General features: G+C 37.3%; 3 protein-coding genes across 4 annotated transcripts in view; 1 reads left to right on the plus strand and 2 right to left on the minus strand.

The window, feature by feature from the left end:
• Positions 1 to 620: 620 nt before the first annotated feature.
• On the plus strand, positions 621 to 2,495 carry LOC103985338 (uncharacterized). Of its 2 annotated transcripts, none has more exons than XM_009403005.3 (2): positions 621 to 721; positions 1,056 to 2,495. In XM_009403005.3, the coding sequence occupies exon 2, from the start codon at positions 1,205 to 1,207 to the stop codon at positions 2,171 to 2,173; it is 969 nt and encodes a 322-aa protein (XP_009401280.1). In that variant the 5' UTR covers positions 621 to 721; positions 1,056 to 1,204; the 3' UTR covers positions 2,174 to 2,495. The 2 variants fall into 2 exon arrangements, with proteins under 2 accessions (XP_009401280.1, XP_009401287.1); XM_009403012.3 differs by having other exon boundaries at positions 623 to 721; positions 1,017 to 2,495.
• Positions 2,496 to 3,970: 1,475 nt separating this feature from the next.
• Positions 3,971 to 4,622, minus strand: LOC135598020 (histone H4). Its single transcript, XM_065091546.1, has one exon. It carries the CDS (start codon positions 4,546 to 4,548, stop codon positions 4,237 to 4,239), a length of 312 nt encoding a protein of 103 aa, XP_064947618.1. The 5' UTR covers positions 4,549 to 4,622; the 3' UTR covers positions 3,971 to 4,236.
• Positions 4,623 to 5,709: 1,087 nt separating this feature from the next.
• LOC103985320 (callose synthase 3) overlaps positions 5,710 to 17,825 on the minus strand; it is a 28,288-nt gene continuing 16,172 nt past the window's right edge. Inside the window, exons 24-43 of the mRNA XM_009402983.3 lie at positions 17,715 to 17,808; positions 17,378 to 17,541; positions 17,143 to 17,263; positions 16,958 to 17,055; positions 16,026 to 16,161; positions 15,769 to 15,920; positions 14,929 to 15,038; positions 14,681 to 14,809; positions 14,459 to 14,527; positions 14,184 to 14,373; positions 13,713 to 13,866; positions 11,015 to 11,134; positions 10,822 to 10,940; positions 10,657 to 10,740; positions 8,860 to 8,972; positions 8,549 to 8,778; positions 7,668 to 8,465; positions 7,508 to 7,558; positions 6,274 to 6,459; positions 5,710 to 6,190 (exon numbers count right to left, since the gene is read on the minus strand). Coding sequence (XP_009401258.2) covers positions 5,945 to 6,190; positions 6,274 to 6,459; positions 7,508 to 7,558; positions 7,668 to 8,465; positions 8,549 to 8,778; positions 8,860 to 8,972; positions 10,657 to 10,740; positions 10,822 to 10,940; positions 11,015 to 11,134; positions 13,713 to 13,866; positions 14,184 to 14,373; positions 14,459 to 14,527; positions 14,681 to 14,809; positions 14,929 to 15,038; positions 15,769 to 15,920; positions 16,026 to 16,161; positions 16,958 to 17,055; positions 17,143 to 17,263; positions 17,378 to 17,541; positions 17,715 to 17,808 — 3,364 coding nt within the window. The 3' untranslated portion in view covers positions 5,710 to 5,944. The remainder of the gene's footprint in view (positions 6,191 to 6,273; positions 6,460 to 7,507; positions 7,559 to 7,667; positions 8,466 to 8,548; positions 8,779 to 8,859; positions 8,973 to 10,656; positions 10,741 to 10,821; positions 10,941 to 11,014; positions 11,135 to 13,712; positions 13,867 to 14,183; positions 14,374 to 14,458; positions 14,528 to 14,680; positions 14,810 to 14,928; positions 15,039 to 15,768; positions 15,921 to 16,025; positions 16,162 to 16,957; positions 17,056 to 17,142; positions 17,264 to 17,377; positions 17,542 to 17,714; positions 17,809 to 17,825) is intronic.

Raw genomic sequence — 17,825 nt, forward strand, 5'->3', positions numbered from 1 at the left:
GGTCAAATGAAGATTCCAACTCTCAATTAAAGAGTTTAGTATAATACACCACCACCAAACTAATATGATATCATATTCGTCATCATTTTGATCCATAAAAGAAGGCTTGGATACAATGGTTGCATAACAAAGTGAACTTTCACATTACCAAAACCACATGAATGAGTTTGCATTAGCAGTCTCTCAGTTAAGAATTAGGCATATGGCCTCATAACTCAAATACAGAAGAGAACACAAAAATACTTACCAACATTCCAAACACCAATCCAAGTTTATGAGTCAAATTTGTCTTGATTTCCTCAAACAAACAGAAAATAATTCTCTACTAATATATTTTATGAATGAGAGAATATCAACCAATTTAGCTGATAAAAATCTTAATAATTTATCACAAGATTTTAGATTCAAATCTTAGTAACTCATCAAACTCATTTCTCTTTGTTCTCAACATTCTCAAGACACATTCTTGCTGTTTGTGTGTGGCCTTTCCAAATGCCGCTGCGGAACGTCTCACAACATCTAACAAAACAGTAGGAAATATGAAAGCGAGGGGGCAGTCTTGTAATTTCGGAAAAGGAATTCGTCGTCGGCGACGTATATATGTCATCCTCTCTCTCTCTCTCTCTCTCTCTCTCGTGGGTTTTGGGCGAAAAATTGCGTAGAGGCAATCATCGGAATCTCCCCGTCGAGGAAACCCTAATCGCCGCTCGCGAGGAACGAGGTAGGGATCTCGATCGTTCCATCTCATGATCTCGTTACCTTTAATTCGATCCAGCGAATCTGTAATTTACCTAGTTTGGCATAATCCTCGCCTCAAACGACGATCTTCGGATCTGGTTCGAGGCGTTGCTTCTCCCCCTTGAATTCATATTTCCTGATGAGTGCTAATTCAGTTGGCTGTAGTTCAAGTTTTCTTGCTTGATTTATTGTTCTTCCTGAAATGAAAAAAGATCTGCTCGCTTCGATCGACGTATCATTGAATCGTTGCTGTTCTTTCTGTTTGTTTTGTTCGGTAGGTCTATTATTGTGTTTGACCTGTGCGATTTATTGGGTAGGCCTAAATTGTCGGCAAGGGTACTCTGGTTCTGGCCTGAATAATGATACGATTGGAACTAATTCGTGACATTAATCGATCGAGATCGATTTTTTGATCCAAAAAGGCCAGATTGGGTTACATAATCATTGCTTTGTAAGGGCTATTCAGATGGAGTCCTTCGATGCCATCACCCATTTGCCGCCTCGGAAGCGTCTTCTTGCTGAATTGAGGAGGGAGAACTCCGAATTTGACTTCTTGCCACCAGTTCCCTGTGTTTCTGGCGATCTTGGTGCTCGGCTTCGTGACATTATCAATTCCCCGAGTTCGACTCTGGAAGAAATCGTCAAGGTCTCCAAGTCCGTAGCTTTGGCTGCGGTGGAAATTTCAGCGACAGCAAGAAACAATGCAGTTGAGAAAGCAGCTGCAGCCACAAAGGCCAAAGCTGCTGCTAAGAGTGCATTACTGAATCTGGATTCTGTCACGAGAAAGTCCAGAAAGGGTTACCATACTAGAACCAAAGTGAGAAAGAAACAGGTCCCGATAAAGCTCTTGTATAAGAACAATTATTCTGCGGGGACCCAAAAAACAGATGAAGAACTAGCCAGGAAATTGCATCTTGCAATGAATAGTTCACCTAGAATTTCAGATAATAAGGCGAAGAACAGTTTTGGGAAAGAAGTTCTTTGTAACAGTGATGCTATCTGCGTTGAGAATTCACATGTTTTGCATAATGAGGGTGTTAGGATGAATGATAAATGTTTTATAGATAAATCAGAAGGGAAAGACGTTTTCCGGAGGAAGGAAGAAGCATCCAGTAACTGTACAGAGAAACAACAGGATGGATCTAAGTCTAGATCATTGGCTGGTGGTAGGAAAGTAAGAATTAAGCAAAAGAAATTACCTTTGAGTCAATATGATGTCAGAGGCAAAGCAGAACTAAAGAGGCCACTGGCAAATCACTATTCTTTCACTGGAGAATCAAAGTTGGATTGTGCACGGTACAATACGTCTGCAGATGATGCAGGACCTTCTAATGATGGTGGAATGTCAATGGAGATTACTTCAGCATGGAAATGCAAAAAGATCAGGGCATCACAGTGCTCATCTGATAGCAAGATTTTGCGTGCTTTATGTTGACAATTCTTCGGCAACCAAGATCGCAACTGTTGAGTGCCCGGATGATAGTTTTGTGCCCATAGATGATGTTTCTGGAGCTCGTATTGACATTCTTGGCATTTGGAATCAGTCACAAGTTCCATATGCAATCTGGACAGGAAGTCAAACAGATCCTTTGCAGTTGTTTGCTTTATGGTTTCATTTCACAAGGTGCTTGCTTCATATTTTATGTCAATAGTGGCTTGATTTTGTTTGTTTTAATCTGTCACTTGATGTATTTAATACTTCTTATACATTTGAGTTATTATCATTCCTAAATCAGTGATAAGTCTATTATTAGCTATTGATGGATGTTATACTGATTCTTATTCTATTTATGATGAATACTATCTTGCTTGGAATGCCTCACTTGGTGATATTTGTTTGGTGAATGGTACAAATATCACTGTTTTTGGCTAAAACAATGCATCCATGAATTAAGCGCGAGAGAGAGATTATGCCATCAAGTCAAATAGTAATAGTTCAGATCATAGACCAGGATTCTTTTGGTTTTGGGATTTTGCGCCTTTCATGATCAATGAAAGTATTGCTTATGCCAGTAAAGTGTCTGCAGTTCCTTGAATGTTGAAAGAAGTCATAATATTTGGGTCGAGAAAGCTGAGCGGCATTGGAGATTGGTTGGCAGATCTTTTGAATTGGCATGTGGAATTTGATACAGTGAGTATTATTTTAACTCCATGCTGTAAATGATAGGAGTAGATAATTCTGTATCGTATTATATATCTGTGTGTTTTAGCATGGTTTACAGTAATAGGGTGATTTACACGGAAGTGACTTTAGAACATCTTAAGCTTAGGGCCTAGTGGTGTGTCACAATCATAATGTATTATTAGATGAGATATTGTGGACTAATGAGAGATGACATTAAGTACCATATAGATAGATGTCCAGGATGCAGATTTATATGCTGACTGTGAAGTTCAATGCATTAGGTTTTTCATGTGTTATTAAGTTATTTGCATTCTCATTTCTGATTTTTCCAAAACTTAAGATAGTGTTTGTCACACAACTTTTAGAATGTCCTGTGAGAACTGATTTTACCATAGAGAAAAAAAATATTTCTACTGCAACTGATATTTGGCAGATGAGTGAACTTCTATTGTTTTCTTCTTTCATTTTGCAGCTCCATTTGTAGTTCCTCTCAAGTGTTGAACCTTCATTTCTTCTAATGCTTCTATATGTTTGCAGTGTTATGAGAGATGACAAGTCAGTGTCTGTATAGTACTGTTTCTTAGGTTGAAACCTGTCCTGCACATGAACAATGGTCCTTGTTCTTAAAACTTCTTCCTGAATCAGACTACCCATGAGATGATTAAAATGTCAGTGATGGTGAAACAACAAATACAAATGCCCCTATAAACTTAGGTGAGTTCATCTTGCAGGCGAATATTTTAGCTCTCTCACTAGCATGGCTGCAATTTGCATGCTGAGGACAAGCTCATAATGGTAGAATGCTACTGTAAAATTGATTGGCACAGTGATGAAGTGAGGCCAACATGCTCTGAGGATATGCTGTTGGAAGAATGATTGTGACATCTCAATTTAGTCTCATAATAGTAATGCCTATTACAGTCACTAAGATTGCTTCTTGCTTGGCTGATCAGTAAAACACCATCCAAATCATAACAAAATCTCACCTTTCTGATTGCAACTTTCCATTGGCAATCATAATCTTTTGACCCAAAAAAAGTCGACTAAGGTTTCAGCAATAATACGATGAGAAAGTTTGCTCAGCCAAATATGAACCAAACAAGCGGCTTCAATCATTGAACAGTTCATACTGCACATATAGTCAGTCATATTGAGGATAACTTGAAATCACATAAAGGAAAGTAGGAACTTTTCATGCAGAATAGTCAATGATCACATGTAGTCATATTTGCAAATCTAGCACATGTTTTGAACAGCAACAAATCTTCAACCATAGCTTCCACTTTCCAAAGGCTTCTCTTTTCTTTCGTTTTCTTCTCCAATCGACCAGACCAGACTCCAAATTCCACCACTACTTGATGGAGGGACGGCGCTCAGCCTCCGAAGCCATAGAGGGTTCGGCCCTGGCGCTTGAGGGCGTAGACGACGTCCATGGCGGTGACGGTCTTACGTCGGGCGTGTTCGGTGTAGGTGACGGCGTCGCGGATGACGTTCTCCAGGAAAATCTTGAGGACGCCGCGGGTCTCCTCGTAGATGAGGCCGGAGATGCGCTTGACGCCACCACGGCGGGCGAGGCGGCGGATGGCCGGCTTCGTGATGCCCTGGATGTTGTCGCGAAGGACCTTGCGGTGGCGCTTCGCCCCGCCCTTGCCCAACCCCTTGCCTCCCTTCCCGCGCCCCGACATGGCCGAATTGGACGAAGACCACTCGGAAAAATTAGGGGCTGAAGAGAAGAAGATGAGGAGATTCGATGCTGGATGAGATCAAAGTGAGGTAAGAGGGGATTAATATAGACGCCAAGATTGGGGGAAGGCGCGCGTTTGGAATTCGAATGGGTGAAGCATCTCGGCGGGAGAATCCGAGGCCTTTTTAGGATCCATGGACTGTGGATTGGGACCGTTGGATTACGGATCATCGGCTCAGATTTAACAATAGTTTTGGTCCGGATCCCTGACGTGTTATTAAGTCGCCAGCACGGTGTCAACAGAAAAAGAAACATAGATCACAAACAGAAGAATTTGTGGGAGGAAAAGAAAAAGACGATTCATAATAAAAAAAAATACAATAAATATATTTTCACTGGAATGTGATCTGTTAATGTAATATATCAATTTAAGGACGTATATTATTAAAAATAACGTATAAAATAAATATTATAAATAAAAACTACCTAAGCCCTTACCACTATTGCGATTGTCCGAGATTGATGATCGCAACAAAAGCGAGAGTCTAGACAACAAGGACACGATCGACGAGAGCGAGTATTGATGATCGCAACAAAGGCGAAAGTCTAGACGACAAGGACACGATCGACGAGAGCGAGTATTGATGATCGCAACAAAGACGAAAGTCTAGACGACAAGGACACGATCGACGATGGCTCGAGTGCGATCGACTAGTCAAAGGTAGGGATAATCTCATTTTCTAGAAAAGTGAAAAAACACTCTTCAGAATAAAGCAAAATATAACGCTCTTGAAAAAAAACAAAAAAAAATACCCTTTTTTGAACTTTATCATCAAATCAGTATAGTTCATTCAAAAACTCTTATCAAAAGCTTGATTGTCTATCATCTGTTTTTTACCTTTTGTTTATCATCGTATAAAATACCTTTTAACAACTTTTTTTAAAGAGTTTTGATGTGCACAACTTTTGTCTCCAAAACTTTCTTCCATGGGCTTTCCCAACACCCAAGACAGAACCCTCCAAAAATTTTGAACATCTTACTACCTAAAGATATTAACAAACACATTCGGTTTTTCATTTTTCGTTATATTCTCAATTTTTTTTTTTATATGGACGGGAGGTTTGGCTTTCTTTTTCTATGGACAAAAGTGGTCTCTGCAAATTCAGCAGAAATTGGACCGTATGGAGGCCTCTATCAACAGAACTATTACGTATCTGAGAATGAGCCCTATGCACATCACAGTAACTCCTGGCATCGTCACAACAAAACCATAATCCTAATCTATCGCTAAAACACGATTGCAAACGACTGATAGATACATGTCATGAGTTAGACACCAGCTCAAGTCGAATACGCTTCGAAGATCACAAAAGAGAATGGTCTTCCAAGCGAAGGTCTACTCCTTGTTCTTCGATGACCGATCCTTCTTGGGCCCTCCGAGAATGCGGGAAATCTGCAGACCTCTACTGAACGCCTGGTTGAACAGCATCCTTGTCTGGAACTCAGAGACAAATGGGAACCAAGCTAAGAACGCGATCGGAGTGAACAGGAGCAGACCCATGATGATTTCGTAGCCTCGTGCAAGTGCCTTAATCGATCCCCAGAAGTTGGAAGGGACAAGAGGTTTACAAGCTTGTGCAATCTGACAAGTATGACATGTATCAGTTCCACAAGTTGGTGTTTTAAGGTAGAATGGATGGGAAGAGTCGGTGTGGTTTGACTTACCAGAAGCAAACTCCATCCAGTAGGCATGAAGGCAAGGAAGCAAACAAGTATATCTTGAACCGTCATGTGCGCGATAGCTATCAATATGATCAGAACGGAGACAAAGGCTATGAAGATAAGCCCCTTTATCAACCGGAACACAAGCTGAAACTCCGCACTGAATCTTCGCCTCCCTACCGACACGGCCTGGAAAAGCAGAGAAGTAGAAAAGATTCGTAAATTCACAAAGAAAGTTATGCAGATACAAGGCTAACGGACACAGTGCAGCAATACTCTAGTAAGAACACATGAAAACAAGCCACATTTTGAATCAGCAAAAAGAGCACTATCTTCACTGTTTTATATACAACCATAGGACTGCAGTTTATAGCAAATAAAGACAAGCCAAAATGTCACCACAGCACATCCAGAATACAAAGGTAATGGAAATGATGCAGAATTACTTTAGTAAGAACACACGAAAACAGACCACATCCTAAATCGGCAAAAAGAGCACATACTTAGATTTCAATTTCTATTGGCACTATCTGTAGACCATAGTACTTGAATTTACGCAGTTTATGGAAAATAAATACAAGCCAAATGTCAACAAAGTACATCGAGTCTTAGTAGGTTCGCTAAACATTTTCAAGGAACTGTTTGAAAATATGGAAGAAATGTATGTAATTCATTCATCTCTAGAATGACAACCCTCAAATATACAGAATTCTAATAATCCCATAGTCCTTGGCACTAGAAAGATGTTATATAGTCACCTTATTGTCACGGTGCGTATTACGAAATCACTCTGAATCAAGTAAAGTCCACTTTAACGATCCAAGGAAAGACAGGATGAAAAAAAATGGATCATTAGCAATAACCACCTAACCTATAATTTCTCTTTAAGATAACTGTTGGAAAATTCAAGAAAAAAAATTTGTCAGCTGCCATTAGTTATTTTGCATCAAAATTCTTATTGTATACCGCGAAGAGAACTCTTACTGGATTCAAATGACAAAAGCACTGTAGAAAAAATAGTATGACAAGATTACCAAATCCTCAGTTGTATAACACTTTGCAGCCATGAGATGAAGAGAAAGCTATGAAATTATACTAGTTAAATGAAACTTGTTTTGTAGGAAGTATCTCAAGTGGGTCATCCAGTGTTTCAAAGTTCTTCCAACACAATACATCAAGTAAAATTACTAAAATATCAGAGAAAACTTATCTATGAACTCAGAAAACGCTGATGTACCTTCATGATGAACAATATCCCCAAGATCACAAGCCATGAGATACCATAAACCTGAAAATTATTCACAATTTACTTGTTAGGTTACTTATATTCTTCAGATATTCTAGTTAAGAGATAACAAAGAATGAATCAACAGGACTCCATGCTGTTTGGTAATTACCAGCACACTTCTGGTATGTTTTGTTATATTCAAGTGATAGACGAGACCATATTGGTAGATTAGAAAGCGTAAGGCGAGCACTATTTCGGCAATGATACCACGCTTCCCAGTGTACCTAAGATGTTCTTGCTCCTTCTCCCACCATGATTCCCAGCTCTTCTCTGGTAGCACACCAATTCCCCCACGGTTACTAATCCATTTATTCCAATCTGTCCAATCATCAACAATCTTTTGCCACTCAAATCCTGAAGGATTAAATAGGAAAGGGGAGAATAGCCAGGTGCCAACCATAAACCACATAGAAGCAGTGATAAAAATGTATGCCACTGGACCTCTGTAAGATTGCCCAAAGATCTCGTATACAACAAGCAAAATCAGCAATTCTAGACCCTTAACAAAATGGCTACGTGAATATAACCTATAATTATCAGCAAACTTTGCATGGAAGACAACAAAGCCACGCCCTGTAGCTCTGTATTCAGCACCACCATGGAGCAATGTCCTCCCATAATAGTGTGTCTTGGTCCCCAGCAAAAAAGTAAAGAACACGGAAGCCAACTGTAACTGCATAAGTATGAATTCACTAAGTGCATTGCGGAATCCTCTTTCCAGACCACTTTCCATCACCATAGGCAGAGCCATTAGAAATCCAAGTTGCACAAAGGACTGGGAAGCAAGAGCAACTTGAAGAGGCTGGTTGTGCATGAACTTTCTTCCAGTGGCTAGTGCTTCATCAAGCCCACTGAGAACAAGATATAACCGGCCATAAAGAAATACATACACGGTTAACACAGTTACCTGCAAGTAGTAAACAGACTAATGTTTAGCTTCAGCATGAACCAGTTACAAAATCAGAAAACAGTGGAGGATATAAGTCATACCAGTGTACTGAAGTAGAAACCAACAGTGGTGAAGTAACATGACAACATTCTAAAGAAATCAAAACGGTGACCAAGCCTGTATATGTCACGACTCAATGTCTGTTCTCCATTTCCATTTGCAATCTTTGCCTCGAATAGTGAGATCTGGTTAAGACCCACGTCTCTCCCCTTACCAACTTGCATGTATTCATGATGTGTAACATTGCCTTCACGAAGTGTGGAGTTGAAACCTGCCAACAAAACACCATATCTGTTACAATATAGACACCCAAAGAATATAAAAATCAAATTCTTGAAAATTAGTGACATGCCTGCAAATATATCTTCACTCAAATTGATAATCTTGGAAGCCTTGCTTACACCACCCCGGGTTAGATGGAAAAGTCTATCGAAGACATCCGGATGGCCATAATGAAATCGAACCCTACACACGAAGACAAGAAAACATAGGAGCTGGGACAATACACAAAGTTAAAAAGAAAAAAGGCTATTGAATACTATGCAGGAAGAAGCCAGCAAAAGTGCTACTTTCATTTTTTGTGGCATTTTGATTGGTCACAAAATCAAATGGATCTACGGCTCTCAATAAAGATTATTATGTCAGCATAAACATCACTTGAGCACCTATGCATGTGAAGGAAAAAAATACTGAAGTCCTAAGCACCATGAATAGATAAAACGCAGATATCTCCTCCCACCTCAAACTCTCCCTGACAGCAAACAAAAAAAGAACCTAGTAGTCTAGTAAAGTACCTTGCAAAGAAAGATGTAACCTGTGAATCCAGTGCAAGATCCAATAACTGGAGTCACAACCAGTACTGCATGGAACAATAAAAGGTTGCAATCTGGACATTAGAGCATCATACATCCAATTATCAACTCTTCCATGCATTCACACACCCCAATACAGATAAGAGCATCCCACACCTGTACCCATATCTCAATGCATTCTTCATTTCAAATCTCCTTTTTAGTTCCTTGCAATGCTACAATTCCTGGTATCGGTTTCTAGGTAATCTACAGAATTCAAAGTAAATAACTTGTAGAAACAACTCCACCTTAGATCACCATATCTTTCAAAAAGATACTTTGTACTTTATCTTTAATAATAACTTGAATAAATACTACTTCATCAAGCCTACATCCCCCTTATAACTCCAAAAAAAAGTATCATAAGTTTCACATTTGTTGATGCTAAAATTTTTTTTAGCATCTCAGTTAATTAACATATGAAATTATATATTATCATTCTAACATTAATTCAAGAATAATGACAATTTTTAATATATAAATTAATCAGATAGCAACAATATGAGAAATAAATTGTATAGCATTTGAGGCTTAATGCAGACCACTTAATAAGGCAAATAAAAAAAAAATAGCACTTAGATGGTAGTTAACAGAGTCAACTAGTTCTAAGGTCATGATGCACTCCACATTTGAAGAGAACCATGGCTACACACCTAAATCTTTTATTATTATTATTATTATTATTATTATTATTATTATTATATATATATATATATATAATTATTACATTAAATGATGCACATGATGCTCACAAGTGGACTCGAACCTGAGACCTATATTACTTGTGCAACAAATGCAATAACTTGTCTCAACAGAAATCTATCACTTGTGTTACACACCTAAATCTCATGAGACTAAAATGCCAAAGTGGCAGAAGCATGATAGAAAATGAAAGCTAATAAACATGACTATCATCGATAAGATATAACCAAACAAGCAACCAACCTTTACTTGTATATCAACTGAAAAACCCATGCCATCAAAATGAGGAAACATTTTTACTCCTTGGTAAAAGCTAAAATATCTAACAGACAGGAATCAACCATCAGCAAGGTGGAAACTTGTTACCTACTTACAAGAATATGATGCAAATACAAGCACACAGGGTTCTTGGCATTCCACCAATGCTATTGCCTATTGTGAGACATCTTATGACAGTAGCTAATAATGATATCGCTACCACCAGCATGGTTTCTTTCCCTTACCAACATGGATTTTTCCCCTTAACAGCATAGTTAACATGATGCTCATCCTACCATAGAATAAGGCGACATTGAAGCTGAGGAAGTAAATCTCACCTCAAAGGATTGGCAAGTACACGCTGTCCAATAGTCACGAAGCTAGTCTCCTGATTTGACATAAACCAAGCGAGAGAAGAAACACTGCCAAAATTACTTGTGGTCAGTATCAAGCATAACACACAGAATATCAAGTTATATGCATAAAGTGAAGTGAGAAAATACCTCCCAGTAAATATATGCTCCCTGACTCCAAGTATTGATGGATACCTTACACCATCATGTTTCTTTAGAAATTCTTGCATTAAATTTCTCATTTTCAGTGCCTCCTCCAGATAGTGTTCCTACAATTAATATGCTGAGCATGGCTGTAGCAACCAACAAATATACATAAGAAATATAGAAAATTCCTCTCTACCTGGTTCATATCTATAGTTTGTAAACCTTCACCACGTGTAAAAATAATGGCATGATTTTGATTTTCTGGCTTCCCTTCACCTAAGATGGCAGGACCAGGAAGTTTTATGCGATAAATTACCTGTTCACGAAAAACATAAGAAGCATTGGAATTAAGTTCATCAACAGTCAACACTGCAAGAATAGAAGCATTGTGTTAGCAGCTATTCTTCAGGCACAGCATACCATAACACCTCCACCAACCACACAATAAACTTACGTTTTCATATCCAACACAAATTCTTTTCTACTACAAAAAGGTAAAGAATTGTTGAGATTTGCTCTTCTCCTAGTGCTCACTCCATCATCATCAGGAAGATTGTGGGGCCTAACAAAACAACTCAAAAGGGGCACGCCTTTGGCAGATTTAGCCACCAGTCAATACAATATTCAATGTAGCCCTAGCCCCAGTCAATACAATATTCAATTCAAAAGGAGAAAAAGGGCCTACCAAAACAAAATCCCTTTGTCAATACAAAGGGACTTCGAAAAGATTGAGGAATGTGAAAAGACAGATATCGATCTAATAATTTGTCAAAGATATGTATTCAATGTAGCCCTAGCCTATATGCCGAGATGGAACAACGAGAAAAGGCACAAGAACAGGAGGTAGAAAGATAAAAGGGAAACCCTGTTAGTGCTTATAACATAAATAGTGAGTACTGAATGTTGTGGGCACGTATAATAGAACACTAAGAAACACTAAGACGAAACACAAATGTGGACATGACAATTAACAATTGTCTATCTTCTACATATTTCTAAATATTTTATATGTTAATACATAATAGTAAAAATTAAACAATTTACAATCATCCTAATATAACTTAAGAAAAAAGAATGGATAAAACATCAAGGAGGCACTGCTACATTAATCTAGAAGAACAGAGTAACACATTTATAGACAAATTTTAACACTTGCAGAACATCAACTATAGTGTTAATCAGAAAGTGAAGCAAAAGTGTGAGGTTTCGGCAGAAGAGGCGGACAGAGAATGGCCATATGCAGCATAAAGTGATGTGTGAAGTCCAATCGATTTCAAGCATTTCTTCCTCATCTCTTCATTTTCTCATCTTCACTAATTGCTGCTGATTTGCTGCCATTTGTACCCATTCTCTCTATCTCTGTTTTGCTACCACTTCTTTGCTTTCAACCAATAATGCTTACAGCTTCCTTCCAGTTCTGTGATTCCTGTGACTGCTGCAACTGCTTTTTTTTATTTCAGTCCAATGTTTCTTTATTTTCCAGGTCATATAATCCTATTCTTTGTTGTCTCCATTATTAATTATTTGATAACAACTTTTCAGCCTTAGACTTTATACTAGTACTTACACCACTAGCATAAGCAAACACTTCCAATAAGACTGTGTGACACCTTCAATTTCTAGCCACTCTTTTTTGTGGCTTTTCTTAAGATCTCAGAGAGAAGCTATGCATATGTGACTTGAGTCGGTGTATACAAGCTGGCATAGTTCCCCTTTGGTTAGAGTGGTAAGATTATAGGTAATATTAGTGTCAATTAGATGTCAAATTTTACATATGGCCTAACATTACCATGTTTACAGCATTGCTATTGCAATAAGTGATCACTTGTGAAGTGTGAACTATCACAGAAAGCCTTTTTAGTAAGTCTGGCTGACACCTTCAAATTCTAGCCATTCTCACTTTTGTGGCTTTTTTCAAGACCTCAGAGAGAAGCTATGTATACATGACTACAGATAGTGTATGCATACAAGATGATGGTAGTTTTCACGTCAATTACAGTGGTGAGATGGCAATATTAGTATCAATCAGGAGTCATATTTTATCACCATGTTTACAGCATGACTATTGCAACAAGCAATTATTTGTGGTTCATGGATGACTGACAAAAGCATAATTGTTTGATTTCATTTGCTGACAAAAAGAAAATAGCAAATCCTTAAAGGGATTTCAGAAAGATATTTAAATGCATATATAAGCATGATTCTTATCACAGCAAGCTGACTTCTCAAAGAAATCAAATGCCAATTTACAGATTTTAGCATGGAATAAAGTTGTCGTAAAAGTGATCACCAATCAAATTCATTATTTTGACAATATGTTGTTGTGTGGCCTTTAGATATTTGTATGGATTCACACATTAACTAATCTGCAAAACCTAGCTCACCATAAGAAATACAGGAGTGATGAAAAATCATCTTTCATCACAAAAAATTTAAAGATCAAGCATTTAGTTAGTAGATATAAGGATTGGAGGTTGCAAGCAATTAGCAGCAGACTAGAACCTGAGGAATTCTGCCAAATGGCTATAAGATAGATTATATTTCAGTGAACCTTACATATTACGACATTACTTTGAATAGTTAAGTTTATGCTGAGATCAAGAGAGTCCAAAATTTCACTTCCATCAGTCTGAAATAAAAGTCAGAGAGTAAATTACAAAAAGAATCCTGGTGATTAAAAAATTTGTTAAACAAATCAATTAGGTTTCTTTCTCAAATGTAGGGACTTTCGAGGACAATAATTAACATAGAATTTGGTAATATTATGAAAACATTTGCATAAATCACATGTCCAATTCTGCTTCTGGTTAACAACTTAACAATAGAAATTGATACTCAGATTAACTATCTCAAGAATTTACTACTCTTGTTAAAATATAATAAAACAACTATACCTGGTCAAGATTCTGCACTGGCTCTGTAGAATCACCAGCCTTGGCTAAAGAAGCCTTAACCAATGCAGAATAATAAACCTTCTCATTTTTTTTATTTCTATCAGTGCTAGGTTCTTCAACCTCATCAATATAAGCAACACGAAGAGATGGATACCTGTCAGATAAAACAAGACATAAGCACTCTAAAGCAATTATGCAGATTGAAGCTTCAAATCCTATGCTTATATAATTACCAAAAAAAGAAGGAATAAACATTCTGGTCAAGAAAATTAGAAGATCTAGATACCATATTATCCATCATTCGGCAAATTTCATTCAGCACTTTAAAGAAACAGCATAAAAGAGTAGAACAGATAAAACAAAACATGATTGTTTAAAGTTGCAGATGATCCCATGTGAGCAACCAAAGATCTTTTCTCGTCACAAAGTATCTTCATTACTTTTACCCCAAAGCATAAGATCAAAGCATACGTGGTCATGAGTCTTAGAATATCCTGAGCACGAGAGTCGCCTGAACGCTTCTGAATTCCATATTGCTGGCAGGAGACCACATAAGTAAACTTCATATCAGCCACAGCTTGGCATTGTGCCCATAGAGACCTTCCAACTTTTGAGTTCTCCTCAGATGTTAATTCGATGGCTTTATAACCATCCATAAGATCTGAAAGGTAGCATGTTGTCAAAATTTCTAATACACGAGTTTTATTGGAAGTGGTGGACAAAGAAACAACCAATTACTAGCATACCTTCATCTTTGGCCATGTCCAGAAAAGCTTGAAGTTCCAAAGCTTTCCGGTAATACATCATACCTCTAACTAAAATCCGATAGAAGCATACATTAAACTAAAATCCAATGATTTGAAAGGTGAAAGTGATGAAGCAAAATGGATTAGATGTATCTGTATAAGTTACTTGGTTATGAAATCATGTCTACATCTCATACTAGCAAACAAGGAACAAGGTATTACCAGTCCTCGTCAAAGTCTGGCCCCGATATGATGCCCAAAGTCGTAGTTCCTCTTCAAATTCATCATACCTCTCACGAAGTTCTTCTTCTGTCTTGCACCCAACTCGCTCCAGAAAATTAGTCCATTCATCTGCAGCACAATGATAAAGCAAGAAAAAACTCAGCTAGTACAGAATAGTCACAAGAACAGAAAGTGCGAAAAAACCTCTAAAGAGTTGCATATTAGTAAAAAAAGAAAGCATGAAAAACCTGGATAAATTTTCTGCAGGTAAAAAAGAATGGAAACACCATCCTCATTCGGCTCCTCAATCCCCTTTAGGGAGAAAAGAACATCCTCCTTATAATAGGGGGTCAAGACGCTACATCAGCAAATGCTACAACATTATTTATCATCAACATAAATATTAAATCTTTAAAAAAAATGAAGAGCAACAGCGAAAAAAGAGGATAGGGAACTTAAAATCATAACGATTAAGCACAAATGCAAAATGCCTAGATGTGTAACAATTATTACAAGCCTCAAGCGAGCACCCTTTCATATTACTAGACTCAACTGAAAATAATGGATTTTCATCAAGCATCATCTTAGAAACAATTTGCAAATATATAAAATAATAATAGCGTCAGTTATACTAGTAAAAATCAATGTTATCTACATGAATATAAAATCTCAAAAGATTAGGAGACCCTCGATGAACATTCCATAGGATATTGTTAATGAGACTTAAAGACTGAACCAATCATAGCAAGATAGTGGTGTATCGTACAAACAAATTAGTACAAATCCTGTTGTTTTTCTCCACCAGTACTCACAAGGTAGGACAACAAATGTAAGCTTAGATAAGTTGGAACCAGAGCAATTTAGCCTCAGAACAAGCTATTATATAACATAAATCTATCAATGTTGCAATACAATGATCAGTAAACCTGAATTTATAGGATACAGCTTACATTTTTGTAGTAATTATGTGCAATTAATAGTGAGCTGGAAATAATAAGTCCATATTCCCAATTTATATATGCATCAGATAATATTAATAAAATATAAAGGGGAATAACAAAAATGACCACAGAGAATTGTCAACTTACGAAAATGCCAACATGTTACGGACTTTGGGTGCATTGGGCATATTCATAAACAAAGAGTTGCAGAAGAAGGAGATTCGCCTTTTTGCATCTATGTTAGCCGGCACATCCGATCCAGATTCCTTCACAGTAAGCAATAGATGCAGCCGCTTGATCTGGAAAAATCATGATTTGAATATTAACATGAGAAAATCCAAACTTGCATGTAAAGATTGACTAAAATAAACGAATGGAATCATACAATCCTTAGAATAGCAAACCTTTTCTGTCCAAGCATCTGATTTTGGTAAAGGAAATTTGATAGTTCCAGCTTTTGCAAATAACTGAACTTGTTGGTCCAAGGGTGTAATTCCCTCATGCCTCCTATACGGCCCACCATGGTTGGAGTCCAGATAGCTGCACCAAAGAATTACTATTATGAACTAAGAACTTGATTTCAAAGCTAAACTCCATCTGGTGGTGGAAGCAAAACTACAGAAAATCCAGTACTAGCTAGCAGATGTCTACAGTCAAGATGCATTTTCGTGAGTTACAGTGAGAGTAATGTGTAAAGTAATATAAAGTATAATGTGACAGAGGGTGCCAAAAGCCGGTAATCAGCAAGCTCAAACATAAAAAAAGGGCATCATAAATACTGAGTTACCAATTACACCCACTAAGTTTATGAAAGCAGCCATTTTCTGTCATGACATTGGCATGCCATTTATTGGTCATTGACTAGTAGCGAAATTCTTGTCAACAACAGTCTTAAGATGATCAAGTATCCTATTCTCACTTTTTTTTTACTAATGTTTCCTGAAATCATAAATCTATGATGAAATATTTTCATGAATAGAATACAATGTTTTAGGTGGCCTAATTGCATGTCATATAGTAAATCATTATTTTAAATAATTTTATGAATTATAAAAAACTATTAATATCTGGTGGATTCAATAAATCTTATCAAGATTGTCCTATTTTTAATATAAAATATTCTATTTAGTATTTATACATTGTGGTACATCAGAACTGATGTCAATTGAAGATTGCTCAGACTTCTTGATAAAAATATATTTCTATATAGGAATGTTACCTAGGGATCAAGACAGTGGATTAAGAAGAAAAAACTTCACACAATTTACCACCTCGTACAACTTTTGTGCAACCAATAAACATTTGCTCACAATGAAATCCCACTAAAATATCTTACCCGGGAAGGTCATCTTCCATAATATCCCTTGTCACCACCTCAAGCATGTCTTGAAAAAGAATAATAACCTGGTCTCTGTCGGCCTCATTATTAGTCATCTGGCAGAACAAACAGTTAAGTGAACACTGCATCAGAGGAAACTGGAAAGTACTACATAACCTTTTAAAAACAAAAAACACTTGTACCAGAAACTTAATCAACTCAATAAATTTGTTGCACAGACTGGGAAGATGACTCATGTTCAGCTCTTGCAGACTTCCCTTATGTACAAGTTCATCAACCTTGGAGAAAATATTGTTTACAACCCTACCATGCGTCATCAATTCAAAAAATATTACAATTGAATATTTTGAGAAAAGGTGACTCAACAAAAAGAAAAGCAATAAAAAGTTTCAGCAGATATGGCAGAAACTAACTCACTCTTTTTCACGAGAATCATCATCAACTAAACCGTTAATGATGCTCTTAAATGATGCATAGCACTCTTTAACAGCACAATTCATATAAGTATCTCCAGTAATTCTCTTCTTCAGTTCACTATCTTTTCCATAGCTATCTTTTGCCATGTCAAGTGCTATTGGGATCTAACAGCGGCAGAATATAATACTCAAGTAAATTAGCATTAACTCAGCTTAGCACTAGACAAGAAAGTATTAGTGAATTCAAAACTCCCAAAGAACCTTCTCTCCTCTCTTTACAGCAAAAGAGAGGAGAAAGGAGGCCAACACAAAAGAAATGCTATCTATCACTGGAATACCTTGCTAGCGAGTAAGAAAGGAGGCCACTGGACAATATTCAGATCATTCAGATCCCGGTCAGCTGTATATGGAACAAGCAACAAATCCATTTCCCTGTTTTGAATATCAGA

Source organism: Musa acuminata, chromosome BXJ2-1 (genome assembly GCF_036884655.1).
Source record: "Musa acuminata AAA Group cultivar baxijiao chromosome BXJ2-1, Cavendish_Baxijiao_AAA, whole genome shotgun sequence".
Classification (NCBI taxonomy): Eukaryota; Viridiplantae; Streptophyta; class Magnoliopsida; order Zingiberales; family Musaceae; genus Musa; species Musa acuminata.